This window comes from Choristoneura fumiferana, mitochondrion (assembly GCF_025370935.1).
Source record: "Choristoneura fumiferana mitochondrion, complete genome".
Classification (NCBI taxonomy): domain Eukaryota; kingdom Metazoa; phylum Arthropoda; class Insecta; order Lepidoptera; family Tortricidae; genus Choristoneura; species Choristoneura fumiferana.
The window spans coordinates 1-15,304 of NC_037395.1; the positions used below are offsets into that span (position 1 = coordinate 1).

At 19.7% G+C, this 15,304-nt stretch overlaps 13 protein-coding genes and 24 non-coding genes across 37 annotated transcripts, besides 1 other annotated feature; 24 read left to right on the forward strand and 13 right to left on the reverse strand. All coding sequences in view use genetic code 5, as the record gives it.

Moving 5' to 3' along the window:
• DDI41_mgt01 lies at positions 1 to 68 on the forward strand. Its single transcript has one exon. It is a non-coding gene; the product is annotated as a tRNA-Met (tRNA).
• On the forward strand, positions 69 to 133 carry DDI41_mgt02. Its single transcript has one exon. It is a non-coding gene; the product is annotated as a tRNA-Ile (tRNA).
• On the reverse strand, positions 131 to 199 carry DDI41_mgt03. The gene has a single exon. It is a non-coding gene; the product is annotated as a tRNA-Gln (tRNA).
• Positions 200 to 248: 49 nt separating this feature from the next.
• On the forward strand, positions 249 to 1,259 carry ND2 (NADH dehydrogenase subunit 2). The gene has a single exon. It carries the CDS (start codon positions 249 to 251, stop codon positions 1,257 to 1,259), a length of 1,011 nt encoding a protein of 336 aa, YP_009473440.1.
• DDI41_mgt04 lies at positions 1,259 to 1,328 on the forward strand. Its single transcript has one exon. It is a non-coding gene; the product is annotated as a tRNA-Trp (tRNA).
• DDI41_mgt05 lies at positions 1,321 to 1,387 on the reverse strand. The gene has a single exon. It is a non-coding gene; the product is annotated as a tRNA-Cys (tRNA).
• Positions 1,388 to 1,452, reverse strand: DDI41_mgt06. Its single transcript has one exon. It is a non-coding gene; the product is annotated as a tRNA-Tyr (tRNA).
• On the forward strand, positions 1,453 to 2,986 carry COX1 (cytochrome c oxidase subunit I). Its single transcript has one exon. A coding segment is annotated over exon 1 (1,534 nt).
• Positions 2,987 to 3,053, forward strand: DDI41_mgt07. Its single transcript has one exon. It is a non-coding gene; the product is annotated as a tRNA-Leu (tRNA).
• On the forward strand, positions 3,054 to 3,735 carry COX2 (cytochrome c oxidase subunit II). Its single transcript has one exon. A coding segment is annotated over exon 1 (682 nt).
• On the forward strand, positions 3,736 to 3,806 carry DDI41_mgt08. Its single transcript has one exon. It is a non-coding gene; the product is annotated as a tRNA-Lys (tRNA).
• A 5-nt stretch (positions 3,807 to 3,811) lies between these two features.
• On the forward strand, positions 3,812 to 3,887 carry DDI41_mgt09. Its single transcript has one exon. It is a non-coding gene; the product is annotated as a tRNA-Asp (tRNA).
• On the forward strand, positions 3,880 to 4,041 carry ATP8 (ATP synthase F0 subunit 8). The gene has a single exon. It carries the CDS (start codon positions 3,880 to 3,882, stop codon positions 4,039 to 4,041), a length of 162 nt encoding a protein of 53 aa, YP_009473443.1.
• Positions 4,035 to 4,712, forward strand: ATP6 (ATP synthase F0 subunit 6). The gene has a single exon. It carries the CDS (start codon positions 4,035 to 4,037, stop codon positions 4,710 to 4,712), a length of 678 nt encoding a protein of 225 aa, YP_009473444.1.
• A 6-nt stretch (positions 4,713 to 4,718) lies between these two features.
• Positions 4,719 to 5,507, forward strand: COX3 (cytochrome c oxidase subunit III). Its single transcript has one exon. It carries the CDS (start codon positions 4,719 to 4,721, stop codon positions 5,505 to 5,507), a length of 789 nt encoding a protein of 262 aa, YP_009473445.1.
• A 2-nt stretch (positions 5,508 to 5,509) lies between these two features.
• On the forward strand, positions 5,510 to 5,576 carry DDI41_mgt10. The gene has a single exon. It is a non-coding gene; the product is annotated as a tRNA-Gly (tRNA).
• ND3 (NADH dehydrogenase subunit 3) lies at positions 5,577 to 5,930 on the forward strand. The gene has a single exon. It carries the CDS (start codon positions 5,577 to 5,579, stop codon positions 5,928 to 5,930), a length of 354 nt encoding a protein of 117 aa, YP_009473446.1.
• Positions 5,931 to 5,933: 3 nt separating this feature from the next.
• On the forward strand, positions 5,934 to 6,002 carry DDI41_mgt11. The gene has a single exon. It is a non-coding gene; the product is annotated as a tRNA-Ala (tRNA).
• On the forward strand, positions 6,002 to 6,066 carry DDI41_mgt12. Its single transcript has one exon. It is a non-coding gene; the product is annotated as a tRNA-Arg (tRNA).
• On the forward strand, positions 6,067 to 6,132 carry DDI41_mgt13. The gene has a single exon. It is a non-coding gene; the product is annotated as a tRNA-Asn (tRNA).
• A 5-nt stretch (positions 6,133 to 6,137) lies between these two features.
• On the forward strand, positions 6,138 to 6,197 carry DDI41_mgt14. The gene has a single exon. It is a non-coding gene; the product is annotated as a tRNA-Ser (tRNA).
• An 8-nt stretch (positions 6,198 to 6,205) lies between these two features.
• Positions 6,206 to 6,276, forward strand: DDI41_mgt15. Its single transcript has one exon. It is a non-coding gene; the product is annotated as a tRNA-Glu (tRNA).
• A 9-nt stretch (positions 6,277 to 6,285) lies between these two features.
• On the reverse strand, positions 6,286 to 6,351 carry DDI41_mgt16. Its single transcript has one exon. It is a non-coding gene; the product is annotated as a tRNA-Phe (tRNA).
• ND5 (NADH dehydrogenase subunit 5) lies at positions 6,352 to 8,086 on the reverse strand. Its single transcript has one exon. A coding segment is annotated over exon 1 (1,735 nt).
• On the reverse strand, positions 8,087 to 8,152 carry DDI41_mgt17. The gene has a single exon. It is a non-coding gene; the product is annotated as a tRNA-His (tRNA).
• Positions 8,153 to 9,491, reverse strand: ND4 (NADH dehydrogenase subunit 4). The gene has a single exon. A coding segment is annotated over exon 1 (1,339 nt).
• Positions 9,492 to 9,782, reverse strand: ND4L (NADH dehydrogenase subunit 4L). Its single transcript has one exon. The coding sequence runs from the start codon at positions 9,780 to 9,782 to the stop codon at positions 9,492 to 9,494; it is 291 nt and encodes a 96-aa protein (YP_009473449.1).
• Positions 9,783 to 9,784: 2 nt separating this feature from the next.
• DDI41_mgt18 lies at positions 9,785 to 9,848 on the forward strand. The gene has a single exon. It is a non-coding gene; the product is annotated as a tRNA-Thr (tRNA).
• DDI41_mgt19 lies at positions 9,849 to 9,914 on the forward strand. Its single transcript has one exon. It is a non-coding gene; the product is annotated as a tRNA-Pro (tRNA).
• A 2-nt stretch (positions 9,915 to 9,916) lies between these two features.
• ND6 (NADH dehydrogenase subunit 6) lies at positions 9,917 to 10,444 on the forward strand. The gene has a single exon. It carries the CDS (start codon positions 9,917 to 9,919, stop codon positions 10,442 to 10,444), a length of 528 nt encoding a protein of 175 aa, YP_009473450.1.
• Positions 10,445 to 10,453: 9 nt separating this feature from the next.
• CYTB (cytochrome b) lies at positions 10,454 to 11,602 on the forward strand. Its single transcript has one exon. It carries the CDS (start codon positions 10,454 to 10,456, stop codon positions 11,600 to 11,602), a length of 1,149 nt encoding a protein of 382 aa, YP_009473451.1.
• On the forward strand, positions 11,601 to 11,667 carry DDI41_mgt20. The gene has a single exon. It is a non-coding gene; the product is annotated as a tRNA-Ser (tRNA).
• Positions 11,668 to 11,684: 17 nt separating this feature from the next.
• ND1 (NADH dehydrogenase subunit 1) lies at positions 11,685 to 12,623 on the reverse strand. The gene has a single exon. It carries the CDS (start codon positions 12,621 to 12,623, stop codon positions 11,685 to 11,687), a length of 939 nt encoding a protein of 312 aa, YP_009473452.1.
• A 1-nt stretch (position 12,624) lies between these two features.
• Positions 12,625 to 12,692, reverse strand: DDI41_mgt21. The gene has a single exon. It is a non-coding gene; the product is annotated as a tRNA-Leu (tRNA).
• On the reverse strand, positions 12,693 to 14,083 carry DDI41_mgr02. Its single transcript has one exon. It is a non-coding gene; the product is annotated as a 16S ribosomal RNA (ribosomal RNA).
• On the reverse strand, positions 14,084 to 14,150 carry DDI41_mgt22. The gene has a single exon. It is a non-coding gene; the product is annotated as a tRNA-Val (tRNA).
• On the reverse strand, positions 14,151 to 14,935 carry DDI41_mgr01. Its single transcript has one exon. It is a non-coding gene; the product is annotated as a 12S ribosomal RNA (ribosomal RNA).
• Positions 14,936 to 15,304: a D loop.

Below are 15,304 nucleotides of genomic sequence, written 5' to 3' on the forward strand. Positions count from 1 at the left end.
TTAAAAATAAGCTAAATTAAGCTTTTGGGTTCATACCCCAAATATAAAGGAAATCCCTTTTTTTTAAAAATAAAGTGCCTGATAAAAAGGATTATTCTGATAGGATAAATCATGTAGAATTCTACCTTTATTATATTTTATAGAATTAAACTATATCTAATAATATCAAAAATTATTGTGCATCTTACACTAAAATATATAATATGAATTTATAATTCATTATAGGTTTAATTAATAACCTATTTTAAATTTTTTTTTTTATAAATTCTAATAAAATATTTTTTATATTTATTTTATTTTTTAGTACTTTAATTTCAATTTCTTCAAATTCATGATTTGGGTGTTGAATTGGATTAGAAATTAATTTATTGAGTTTTATCCCCCTAATTTCAAACTCAAAAAATTTATTTTCTTCAGAAGCTTCATTAAAATATTTTTTAATTCAATCTATTGCTTCTATTAATTTTTTATTTATTATTTTAATTAAAATAATATTTATAAACTTAGAAATAAACAATATTATCTCTATTTTAATAAATTCAACACTATTAATAAAAATAGGATCTGCACCATTTCATTTCTGATTCCCCAATATTATAGAAGGTTTATCTTGAATAAATTGTTTCATTTTAATAACATGACAAAAAATTTCCCCCATAATTTTACTGTCATATTATTTTTTTGATAAATTTTTAATTTTAATTTTAATTTTAAATGTAATTATTGGAGCTATTGGAGGATTAAATCAAACCTCTTTACGAAAATTATTAGCTTTTTCCTCAATTAATAATTTAGGGTGAATACTATCTTCTATTATAATTAGTGAAAATTTATGAATATTTTATTTTTTATTTTATAGATTTTTAAATAGAATTATATGTTTTTTATTTTTTTTACTTAATGTTTACTTTATTAATCAATTATTTATTATTAATTTAAATAATATAATTAAATTATCACTAATAATTAATTTTTTATCTCTAGGAGGACTACCCCCCTTTATTGGATTTTTTCCTAAATGAATAGTAATTAACTTAATATTAAAAAATAAATTTTTTATTATAACCTTTATTTTTATTATAATAAGATTAGTTATACTTTTATATTATATTCGAATTATTTATTCATCATTAATATTTAATTATTTAAAACTAAAATGATTTAAAATTAAAATTAAAAATAATTATTTTTTTTTTATTAATTTTTTAAGTATAATTTCAATTTCAGGAATAATTATTAGAACCTTTTTTTACATATAAAGGTTTTAAGTTAAATATAAACTAATAATCTTCAAAATTATTTATAAAGAAAAATTTCTTTAAGCCTTAGAATTTTTCTTTATCAACTTAAAATTTGCAATTTTATATTATTTTTTAACTATAAAGCTTAATAAAAGAGAAATATTCTCGTAAATAAATTTACAATTTATCGCTTAATCTCAGCCATTTTATTGTGCGAAAATGACTTTATTCAACAAATCATAAGGATATTGGAACATTATATTTTATATTTGGAATTTGAGCAGGTATAGTAGGAACATCTTTAAGATTATTAATTCGAGCTGAATTAGGAAATCCTGGATCTTTAATTGGTGATGATCAAATTTATAATACTATTGTAACAGCCCATGCTTTTATTATAATTTTTTTTATAGTTATACCTATTATAATTGGAGGATTTGGAAATTGATTAGTTCCTTTAATATTAGGAGCTCCAGATATAGCTTTCCCCCGTATAAATAATATAAGATTTTGACTTTTACCCCCCTCTATTATACTTTTAATTTCAAGAAGAATCGTAGAAAATGGAGCTGGTACAGGATGAACAGTATACCCCCCACTTTCATCCAATATTGCTCATAGAGGAAGATCAGTAGATTTAGCAATTTTTTCTTTACATTTAGCAGGAATTTCATCTATTTTAGGAGCTGTAAATTTTATTACAACTATTATTAATATACGACCAAATAATATATCTTTAGACCAAATACCCTTATTTGTATGATCAGTAGGAATTACAGCTCTTTTACTTCTTTTATCTTTACCTGTATTAGCTGGAGCTATTACTATATTATTAACAGATCGAAATTTAAACACATCATTTTTCGATCCTGCTGGTGGAGGAGATCCTATTTTATATCAACATTTATTTTGATTTTTTGGACATCCTGAAGTTTATATTTTAATTTTACCAGGATTTGGAATAATCTCTCATATTATTTCACAAGAAAGAGGTAAAAAAGAAACTTTTGGATGTTTAGGAATAATTTATGCTATAATAGCAATTGGATTACTGGGATTTGTAGTTTGAGCTCATCATATATTTACAGTAGGTATAGATATTGATACTCGAGCTTATTTTACATCAGCAACTATAATTATTGCCGTACCAACAGGTATTAAAATTTTTAGTTGATTAGCAACCCTACATGGAACACAAATTAATTATAGACCTTCTATACTTTGAAGATTAGGGTTTGTATTTTTATTTACAGTAGGAGGCTTAACAGGAGTAATTTTAGCTAATTCTTCTATTGATGTAACACTTCACGATACTTATTACGTAGTTGCCCATTTCCATTATGTTCTTTCTATAGGAGCTGTATTTGCAATTATAGGAGGTTTTGTACACTGATATCCATTATTCACTGGATTAGCTTTAAACCCTTATTTACTTAAAATTCAATTTTTTACAATATTTATTGGGGTAAATTTAACATTTTTTCCCCAACATTTTCTAGGATTAGCTGGTATACCCCGACGATATTCAGATTATCCTGATACTTATACTTCATGAAATATTATTTCTTCTTTAGGTTCTTATATTTCTTTAGTTGCAACAATATTAATGTTAATAATTATTTGAGAATCATTAATTAATAAACGAATTATTTTATTCCCTTTAAATATAAATTCCTCTATTGAATGATATCAAAATCTTCCACCAGCAGAACATTCATATAATGAATTACCTATTTTAAGAAACTTCTAATATGGCAGATTATATGTAATGGATTTAAACCCCATTTATAAAGGAATATCCTTTTTTTAGAAATGGCAACTTGATCTAACTTTAATCTTCAAAATAGAGCCTCTCCTTTAATAGAACAAATTATTTTTTTCCATGATCATACATTAGTTATTCTAATTATAATTACTATTTTAGTAGGATATCTAATAATTAGTTTATTTTTTAATTCTTATATTAATCGATTTTTATTAGAAGGACAAATAATTGAATTAATTTGAACAATTTTACCAGCTATCACTTTAATCTTTATTGCTTTACCTTCTTTACGATTACTTTATTTATTAGATGAACTTAATAATCCTTTAATTACCTTAAAATCAATTGGTCATCAATGATATTGAAGTTATGAATATTCAGATTTTCAAAATATTCAATTTGATTCTTATATAATTCCCATTAATGAAATAAAAAATAATAATTTTCGTTTATTAGATGTTGATAATCGAATTGTTCTTCCTATAAATAACCAAATTCGAATTCTAGTAACAGCAACAGATGTTATTCACTCTTGAACTATTCCCTCATTGGGGGTAAAAGTAGATGCTAATCCAGGTCGATTAAACCAAACTAATTTTTTCATTAATCGTCCAGGAATTTTCTATGGCCAATGTTCTGAAATTTGTGGAGCTAATCATAGTTTTATACCAATTGTAATTGAAAGAATTTCAATTAAAAATTTTATTAATTGAATTAACAATTATTCATCATTAGATGACTGAAAGCAAGTACTGGTCTCTTAAACCATTTTATAGTAAATTAGCAATTACTTCTAATGAAATAAAAAGAATTAGTTAATTTATAACATAAATATGTCAAATTTAAATTATTACATTTAAGTAATATTCTTTTATTCCCCAAATAATACCTATTAATTGAATATTTTCATTCTTTTTTTTTATTTGTATTTTTATTTTATTTAATATTATAAATTATTATATTTTTAATTTAAAATTAAATAATAAAAAAACTAATAAAAATTTTTTATCAAAAAATTTTAATTGAAAATGATAAATAATCTATTTTCAATCTTTGACCCAACAACTAATTTATTCAATTTATCTTTAAATTGAATTAGAACATTAGTAGGATTAATATTTTTACCTTATTCCTATTGATTAATTCCTAATCGATTTTTTATATTATGAAACTTAATTTTAAACACTCTTCATAAAGAATTTAAAACCTTACTAGGAACAAATGGATTAAATGGCTCAACTTTTATTTTTGTTTCAATATTCTCTTTTATTTTATTTAATAATTTTTTAGGTTTATTTCCCTATATTTTTACAAGAACTAGTCATTTAACTTTATCTTTATCAATTTCATTACCTTTATGATTAAGATTTATATTATATGGATGAATTAATAATTCTCAACATATATTTGCTCATATAATTCCTCAAGGAACTCCAGGTATTTTAATGCCTTTTATAGTTTTAATTGAAACTATTAGTAACATTATTCGACCAGGTACACTAGCTGTTCGATTAACAGCAAATATAATTGCTGGACATCTTTTAATAACTTTATTAAGAGGAACAGGTCCTTCTATAAACTCTTATTTTGTATTTTTATTAGTTATTATTCAAATTTTATTAATAATTTTAGAATCTGCAGTTGCAGTAATTCAATCATATGTAATTTCAATTTTAAGTAATCTTTATGCTAGAGAAGTTAATTAAAATTTAATGACAACACACCACAACCATCCATATCATTTAGTTGATTACAGACCTTGACCTTTAACAGGAGCTATTGGAGTTTTAACTTTAGTCACAGGAATAGTTAAATGATTCCATAATTTCAATATAAATATATTAATTTTAGGTTATATTATTATTTTATTAACAATATATCAATGATGACGAGATATTTGTCGAGAAGGAACTATACAAGGAAAACATACAATTTTAGTTTCCAAAGGTTTACGTTGAGGAATAATTTTATTTATTATCTCTGAAGTATTTTTTTTTATCTCTTTTTTTTGAGCTTTTTTTCATAGAAGTTTATCACCTAATATTGAAATTGGTATAATATGACCTCCTGTAAGTATTATTCCATTTAACCCATTTCAAATTCCATTATTAAATACAATTATTTTAATTACATCAGGTATTACTGTAACATGAGCTCATCATGCATTAATAGAAAATAATTTTACCCAAACAACTCAAGGACTTTTTATTACTGTTATATTAGGTATTTACTTTACTATACTTCAAGCATATGAATATATTGAAGCACCTTTTACTATTGCAGATAGAATTTATGGATCAACTTTTTTTATAGCAACAGGATTTCACGGTCTTCATGTTTTAATTGGAACAATTTTTCTTCTAATTTGTTTAATTCGTCATATAAATAACCACTTTTCTAAAAATCATCATTTTGGATTTGAAGCTGCTGCCTGATACTGACATTTTGTTGATGTAGTATGACTATTCCTTTATATTTCTATTTATTGATGAGGAAATTAACTATTTATATAATATATTTAGTATATTTGACTTCCAATCAAAAAGTTTAATTATTAATTAATATAAATAATTATTATTATATTTATTATTTCAGTTATTTTTATTATTTTATCTAATATTATTATATTTTTATCCATAATTTTATCTAAAAAATCTTTTTCTGATCGTGAAAAATCCTCACCATTTGAATGTGGATTTGACCCCAAATCTTCAGCTCGAGTACCATTTTCATTACATTTTTTTTTAATTACAATTATTTTTTTAATTTTTGATGTTGAAATTGCTTTAATTTTTCCTATAATTTCAACTTTCTTATCTGTAAATTTAATTATTTGATCTAAAATTAGTTATTTTTTCATAATTGTATTAATTTTAGGACTTTATCATGAATGAAATCAAAATATATTAAAATGAACAAATTAAATTAGGATAATAGTTTAAAATAAAAAACATTTGATTTGCATTCAAAGAATATTAAAATAATAATTTATCTTAAATAAGAAGCAATTTTGCATTTAATTTCGACTTAAAAGAAAGAGTTTAATTAACTCCTTATTTATTAATTGAAACCAAAATAGAGGTATATCACTGTTAATGATATTATTGAAATAATATTTCCAATTAAATAATAAGAAATAAAATATTTAAAATTAAGCTGCTAACTTAATTTTTAGTGGTGAAATTCCATTATTATTTCTATTTATATAGTTTAATATAAAACATTACATTTTCATTGTAAAAATAAAAATTTATAATTTTTTTTATAAATAATTTTTTTTATTTAAAGATTAATAATCTCCTTAATATCTTCAATATTATGCTCTATTTTATAAGCTATTTAAATAAATAAATAATATAAATAATATAATAATTATTCATAAAACAAATCTAAATAAATAAATTTTAAAATTATTTATTTGAAAAAAATAATAAAAAATAGAATATTTTTTTAAAATAAAAAATATTCCTTGACCTCTATATATTTCTCTTCAACCTATATCAATAATTTTTAATAAATTTTGACCAAAATTTAAAAAAATATAATTTACCCCATAAGTAGATAAATTAGGTATAAATCATATTAAACTTAAAAAATTTCTTAAAGTATAAGTAGATAAAAACTTATTTAAAGAGTAAATCTTTATATTACTTACAATATAACCTATTAATATTCCTAAAATTCTTACATAAATTACTATTATTTTTATATTAAAGGGTAAATAAATTATATAAGGGTAAGGAAAAATTATTCATCTTAAAAAACTCCCTCTTAAAACTCTTATAAATAATAAAGTAAACATTCTTTTTAATATAATATAATCTTCATCAAATAAATTATAAATACTTAATAAATTAAAATCATTAATTATTAAATATATAAGTAATCGAAAACTATAATATATAGTAAGACCTGTAGAAATATAATATAAAAAAAAAATAAATATATTTAAATATCTTAAAGATACCAATTCTAAAATCATATCCTTAGAATAAAATCCTGCTAAAAAAGGAATACCACATAATGCTATATTTGAAATATTTAAACATAAAGAAGTATAAGGTAAATAATATCTAATTCCCCCTATATAACGAATATCTTGAATATTATTTATCATATGAATAATAACTCCAGCACATATAAATAATAAAGCTTTAAATATAGCATGAGTTAATAGATGAAAAAAAGCCAAATCAGGTAACCCCATACTTAAAATTCTTATTATTAACCCTAACTGACTTAATGTTGATAAAGCAATAATTTTTTTTAAATCAAATTCATAATTAGCAGTAATTCCAGCTATAAATATAGTTAAACCTGATAATAATAATAAAATTTTTAATATAAATAAATCCAATAATAAACTATTAAATCGAATCAATAAATAAACCCCAGCAGTAACTAAAGTAGAAGAATGAACTAGGGCAGATACGGGAGTAGGAGCTGCTATAGCAGCTGGTAATCAAGAACTAAATGGAATCTGAGCTCTTTTTGTTATAGCTGCTATAATAATTATAGTTCCAACTATTTTCATAGAATAATCATTACTTATAAAATTTAAATAAAAAATATAATTTCAACTACCATAATTTATTATTCAAGCAATAGATAATAAAATACAAACATCACCAATTCGATTTGATAAAGCAGTTAATATTCCAGCATTATAAGATTTAATATTTTGATAATAAATAACTAAACAATAAGATACTAATCCCAAACCATCTCAACCTAAAAAAATTCTAATTATATTAGGACTAATAATTAATAAAATCATAGAAAATACAAATAATAAAACTAAAATAATAAATCGATTTAAATTTTTTTCAGATGATATATATCTTTTTCTATAAAAAATAACAACAGAAGAAATTAAAGAAACAAATATTATAAATAATAAAGACATTCAATCTAATAAAATTGACATAACAATTATATTAGAATTAAAAGAAAAAATTTCCAATTCTAAAAAAACAATTAAATCTTCATAAATAAAATAAATTAAAAACAAAAAATTTGTTATACTAAAAAAAAAAAGAAAAAAAAATCTTAAAAAACAAATAAAATTATTTTTATAAATGACCTAAATTGAAAATTTCATATATTTGATACCACAAATCAATATTTTATATTAAATTATTTAAGTAAAATCAAATTGTTCTATAATCAATCTTTAAAACTAAAATATTTAAAGGTAATCAATGTAATAATAATATTAAATATTCACGAGATACACCAGTATAAAAACTATAAACCCCACAATAATATTTTCCATGTTGAGAGTAAGAATATAAATATAATCTATAACCAGCACTAAAAAAAGAAATTAACATTAAAAAAATTATTGAAAATCAACATCATCTCATTAATCTATTAATTAATATAATTTCCCCCATTAAATTTAAAGAAGGTGGAGCAGCTATATTTCTAGACATTAATAAAAATCATCATAAACTTATTGAAGGTATAAAATTTATTAAACCCTTATTAATAAATAAACTTCGTCTATGTAAACGTTCATAATTAATATTAGCTAAACAAAACATTCCTGAAGAACATAAACCATGACCAATTATTAATACGTAAGATCCTATAAATCCTCAATAATTTATAGTTATAATACCCCCAATAACTAAACTTATATGAGCAACTGATGAATAAGCAATTAAAGATTTAATATCTACTTGACAAAAACAATTTAATCTAACATAAAATCCCCCTAATAAACTAATAATTACCCAAATAAAATTAAATTTTAACCCTACTTGCTGTAAAAATACTATTACTCGTAATAATCCATAACCTCCTAATTTTAATATAATCCCAGCTAAAATTATTGACCCTGATACAGGAGCTTCTACATGAGCTTTAGGTAATCATAAATGAACAAAATATATAGGTATTTTTACTAAAAAAGCTATAATTATTCTAAAATATAATAAGTATAAATTTAAATTTATAAACTTAAAAAAATATATTATAATATAATTTATTTCATTAAAAATATAAAAAATCCCTAATAATAACGGTAAGGATGCAAATAATGTATAAAATAATAAATATAAACCGGCTTGAATTCGTTCAGGTTGATATCCTCAACCCATAATTAATAATAAGGTTGGAATTAATCTCCCTTCAAAAAATAAATAAAATATAAATAAATTTATAACAGAAAAAGTCATATAAAGTATAATTAATAAAAAAATAATATTGAAAAGAAAAAAATTAATATAAAACTTAATTTTAAATAAATTTTCTCTTGCCATTAATATTAACCCACAAATCCAAATTCTCAATAAAATTAAACCAAAAGAAATTATATCACAACCAAATATATAACTTAAATTACTAAAATTATTTAATGTTATAGACAAATTTATAAAAAAAAATATTAAAATAAATAAAAATATTTGAACCAATCAAAATATATTTTTAATAAAACATAAAGGAATTATAAAAATTATCATAAATAAAAATTTTATCATTTATAATAAATTAAAACTTTGAAAATAATCATTACCATGAGTACGAATTATTGAAACCAAAATTGATAGGCCTAAAGCCCCCTCACATACTGCAAAAACTAAAAAAACTATTAATATATATATATTTATATTTATATATCTTAAAATAAATAATATAAATAAAAAAATTCTTAATACTATAAATTCTAAACTTAATAAAATAATTAATAAATGCTTATGCTTAGAAACAAAAATTAAATTCCCAATAATAAATATAAAAATAATAATTAATACAATATAAAAAATATTCATTAGTTTTTATAGTTTAAAAAAAACATTGGTCTTGTAAATCAAAAATAAGAATTTTCTTTAAAAACTTCAAAGAAAAAGAATATTCTTTATCAATAATCTCCAAAATTATTATTTTAATTAAACTATTCTTTGAAATAAAAATTTTTTTAGCATTAATAATAATAATAAATTCAATTTTAATATTTTACATAAACCATCCTTTATCAATAGGATTAATAATTTTAATTCAAACTATTTTTATTTGTTTATTGTCAGGTATATTAATTAATACTTATTGATTTTCTTATATTTTATTTTTAACATTTTTAGGGGGATTATTAGTTTTATTTATTTATGTTTCTAGAATTGCATCAAATGAAATATTTAAAAATAATTTTTTTTTTTTAAAAATTATTTTTACTTCTTCAATTATTATTCTTATTTTTAGTTTATATATTTTTAATAATTTAAATCTAATAAACTATTTTTTTAATAGAGAAATAGAAAATTTATTTAATTATAGAATACTTTTCAATAATGAAAATAAAATTAACCTTTCAAAATTATATAATAACCAAACATTTTTAATAATAATAATAATAATTATTTACTTATTCATTACTTTAGTAGCAGTTGTAAAAATTACAAATATTTTTTATGGCCCTCTTCGTCAAAGAACTTAATATTAACTAATGATAAATAATTATAAACCTATACGAAAAACTCATCCCATTTTTAAAATTATTAATGGATCATTAATTGACCTCCCATCACCTTCTAATATTTCTACTTGATGAAATTTTGGATCTTTATTAGGACTATGTTTAATAATTCAAATTATAACTGGATTATTTTTAACAATATATTATACAGCTAATATTGAAATAGCTTTTTATAGAGTAAATTATATTTGCCGAAATGTAAATTATGGGTGAATAATTCGAACCCTTCATGCTAATGGAGCATCATTTTTTTTTATTTGTGTATACTTACATATTGGACGAGGAATTTACTATGAATCTTTTAATTTAAAATATACTTGAATAGTAGGAGTTATTTTATTATTTTTATTAATAGGAACTGCTTTCATAGGATATGTATTACCTTGAGGGCAAATATCTTTCTGAGGAGCCACAGTAATTACAAATTTATTATCAGCTATTCCTTATTTAGGTAATATATTAGTAAATTGAATTTGAGGGGGATTTGCAGTCGATAATGCTACTTTAACTCGTTTTTATACTTTTCATTTTCTTTTACCTTTTATTTTAGTTATAATAACTATAATTCACTTACTATTTCTTCATCAAACAGGGTCAAATAATCCCCTAGGAATTAATAGTAATTTAGATAAAATTCCATTTCATCCTTTTTTTTCCTTTAAGGATTTAGTTGGATTTTTAATTATATTATTTATTTTAATTATATTAATTATAATTAACCCTAATTTATTAGGGGACCCTGATAATTTTATCCCAGCAAATCCTTTAGTAACCCCTGTTCATATTCAACCAGAATGATATTTTTTATTTGCTTATGCTATTCTACGATCTATTCCTAATAAATTAGGAGGAGTAATTGCTTTAGTAATATCTATTCTTATTTTAATTATTTTACCTTTTACTTTTAATAAAAAAATTCAAGGAATTCAATTTTATCCTTTAAACCAAATCTTATTTTGATTTATAGTAATAACTATTATTCTTTTAACTTGAATTGGAGCACGCCCTGTAGAAGACCCATATATTATTACAGGACAAATTCTTACTGTAGTTTATTTTTCATACTTTATTTTAAACCCATTATTAAGTAAATATTGAGATAATTTAATTTTTAACTAATTAATGAGCTTGTTAAAGCATTTGTTTTGAAAACTTAAGAAAGAATTATTATATTCTATTAATTTATACTAAAAAAGTTTAATTAAATAAAAAAAATTTTAATACCAATAAATAACATTAAAAAATTTAAAGACAATGGTAAATATCTTTTTCAAGCTAAATATATTAATTTATCATAACGATAACGAGGTAACGTCCCCCGAACCCAAATAAAAAAAAATGAGATAAAAACTAATTTTAAATAAAAAAATAAACTTAAATCATAACCTCCTATATATATTAAAATAAATAATATACTTATAAATAAAATACTTGAATACTCAGCTAAAAAAATTAAAGCAAATCCCCCTCTTCTATATTCAATATTAAACCCTGAAACTAATTCTCTTTCACCCTCTGCAAAATCAAAAGGAGTCCGATTAGTTTCTGCCAATCTTGAAGATAGTCAACATAATGATAAAGGTATTATTATAAATATAAATCAAATTATAGATTGATAATAATTAAATTTTACTAAATTAAAATCTATAATTATAATAATAACAGATAATATAATTAAAGCTAAACTAACTTCATAAGAAATTGTTTGAGCTACAGCTCGTAATCCCCCTAATAATGAATAATTTGAATTAGATGATCAACCAGAAATTATTAATGTATAAACCCCTAATCTAGTACAACAAAAAAAAAATAAAAATCCTAAATTAAATCTAATCATATTAAAATAATAAGGAATAACTATTCAAATTAATAAAGATAAAAAAAAACTAAAAATAGGAGAAAAATAATAAACTAAATAATTAGAAAATAATGGATATGTTTGTTCTTTAGTAAATAACTTAATAGCATCTCTAAAAGGTTGTAAAATCCCTGTAAATCCTAATTTATTAGGACCTTTACGAATTTGAATATAACCTAAAACTTTTCGCTCTAACAAAGTTAAAAAAGCAACTCCAATTAAAACCCCTAAAATCAACATTAATAAACCAATTAAAATTAAAATATAATCATTTAAAAACATATACTATCTATATAATTAAATTATATATTTATGATTTCTAAAACCATTACACTTTTCTGCCAAAATAGTTAATAAATTTAAATCTATATTTTAATTTATTAATATTCAACATTATAAAATTATTTTAAATATTTGATCCTTTCGTACTAAAATATTTTATTAATTTAAAGATAGAAACCAACCTGGCTTACACCGGTTTGAACTCAGATCATGTAAGATTTTAATGATCGAACAGATCAAAATTTTAAACTTTTGCATCTAAATTTTATCTTAATCCAACATCGAGGTCGCAAACTTTTTTTTTTATATGAACTAAAAAAAAAAATTACGCTGTTATCCCTAAGGTAATTTAATCTTTTAATCATAAATTATGGATCAATTATTCATTTATATATGTTATAAATTATATATATATATATATTACAAATTTAAAAAAAGTTTATTCTATTTTTTTATCACCCCAACAAAATATAAAATTTAATTTTAATTTAAAATTAATAAAAAAACCTCTAATTATTATTTTATATAAAACTCTATAGGGTCTTCTCGTCTTTTAAATTTATTTTAGCTTTTTAACTAAAAAATTAAGTTTTATTAATAAAAATAAGACAGTATATATCTCATCCAATCTTTCATACAAGTCACCAATTAAGAGACTAATGATTATGCTACCTTTGTACAGTCAAAATACTGCAGCCCTTTAATAATTTATCAGTGGGCAGATTAGACCTTAAATTATTAAACAAAAAGACATGTTTTTGATAAACAAGTGAATATAAATTTTTGCCGAATTCCTTATAATTAATTATACAAATAAATTTATATTATTAATTTTTATTTAAATAATATTTATACTAATTTTATCATTATAACTAAAAATTTTTTATTAAATTTTATTTTTTTATAAAAAATTAAATTTATTATTAAATTTTATTTTTAATGAAATTATTTATAAAAAATTATAATTTTTAAACAATATAAATTTTAAAATTTTCATTAACAAATAAATAATATTATAATAATTTAAATTAAAGCTTATCCCTTAACATATTAAATTTTATTTTAAAAATATTTTTTAATTAATATTTTTATTAAACTAATTTAAAATTAAATTTTTTTCTAAAAAAACTAGATATATTTAAAAACGATTAACATATCATTTCTAATTAAATATAAAAAATACTTTTGCTACAGTAAATTTTTTAATTAATTAACTCTTTTAAATTCGAGAAAAATTATAACTAAAATATTTTTTTAATAAACTCTGATACACAAGATACAATAAATAAAATTTACTTAAATAAAAATTTTATTTTCAATTATTTCAAAATTCTTTCACAATACTAATTCACTATAAATTAAAAAATTTTTTTCTTTAAAAAATACTTAAACCCCCATATAAATATTTTATTAAAAATTATTTTTATTAATTAATTTAAATTATACTAATTTTTTCTTTACTCAAATTAAATAAAATATTAATATCTTTTCAATGTAAATGAAATGCTTATATCAAGCTCTAATTTGTTCTTTCTAGAAACACTTTCCAGTACCTCTACTTTGTTACGACTTATTTCAACTTATTAATGAAAGCGACGGGCAATATGTACATATTTTAATTTAAAATCATTTTATTAAATTAAATAAAATTACATTTAAATCCACTTTCAATTAAATTTTTCAATTTAATATTCATATAAATAAATTTATTGTAATCCATTATATTCTTAATTATTATCTGCATCTTGATCTGATTTAATTTTCTTTTTAAATTTTAAAATATTAAATTTATTTAAAAATATTTTTTTAACAACGATATACAAAATTATAAACTAAGTAAAATTATTCGTGGATTATCAATTAATAAACAGATTCCTCTAAATGAACTAAAATACCGCCAAATTATTTAAGTTTAAATAAATAATTATTTACTATTTTAGTATTTTAAATTTAAATTTTTAATAATAGGGTATCTAATCCTAGTTTATATTAAAATTTATTAAATCATACAATTTTTATTATAATTTTTAATTAAATTAAAATTTCACTTATTAATTTAATATTTAAATTAAATTATTTTATATTAATTATTACTAATAAAATTTAATTTAACTTTTGTATAACCGCAACTGCTGGCACAAAATTTGTTATTAATTTTAATATTACTAAATCTTAATTTCTTAAATTTTTAATATTAATTACTAATTTAATAAAATTAAATATTCTTAAAATATTTAAAAATTTACACTAAAATTTATATGTAAAATAAATTTTAAAAAAAATTTTTATAAATCATAAAAATTTATTTATATATAAAATTTTTTACATAGATTTTTTTTTTTTTTTTTTTATTTTAAATAATTTAATAAAATATTATTTACATTAAATATTTATTATAAAATAATAGATATATACTGTCTTATTTTTATTAATAAAACTTAATTTTTTAGTTAAAAAGCTAAAATAAATTTAAAAGACGAGAAGACCCTATAGAGTTTTATATAAAATAATAATTAGAGGTTTTTTTATTAATTTTAAATTAAAATTAAATTTTATATTTTGTTGGGGTGATAAAAAAATAGAATAAACTTTTTTTAAATATATATATATATATATACATAATAAAATTAATTAAATATTAACCATTTGTAATAATTTTTCATATAAAATAAAAAAATAAA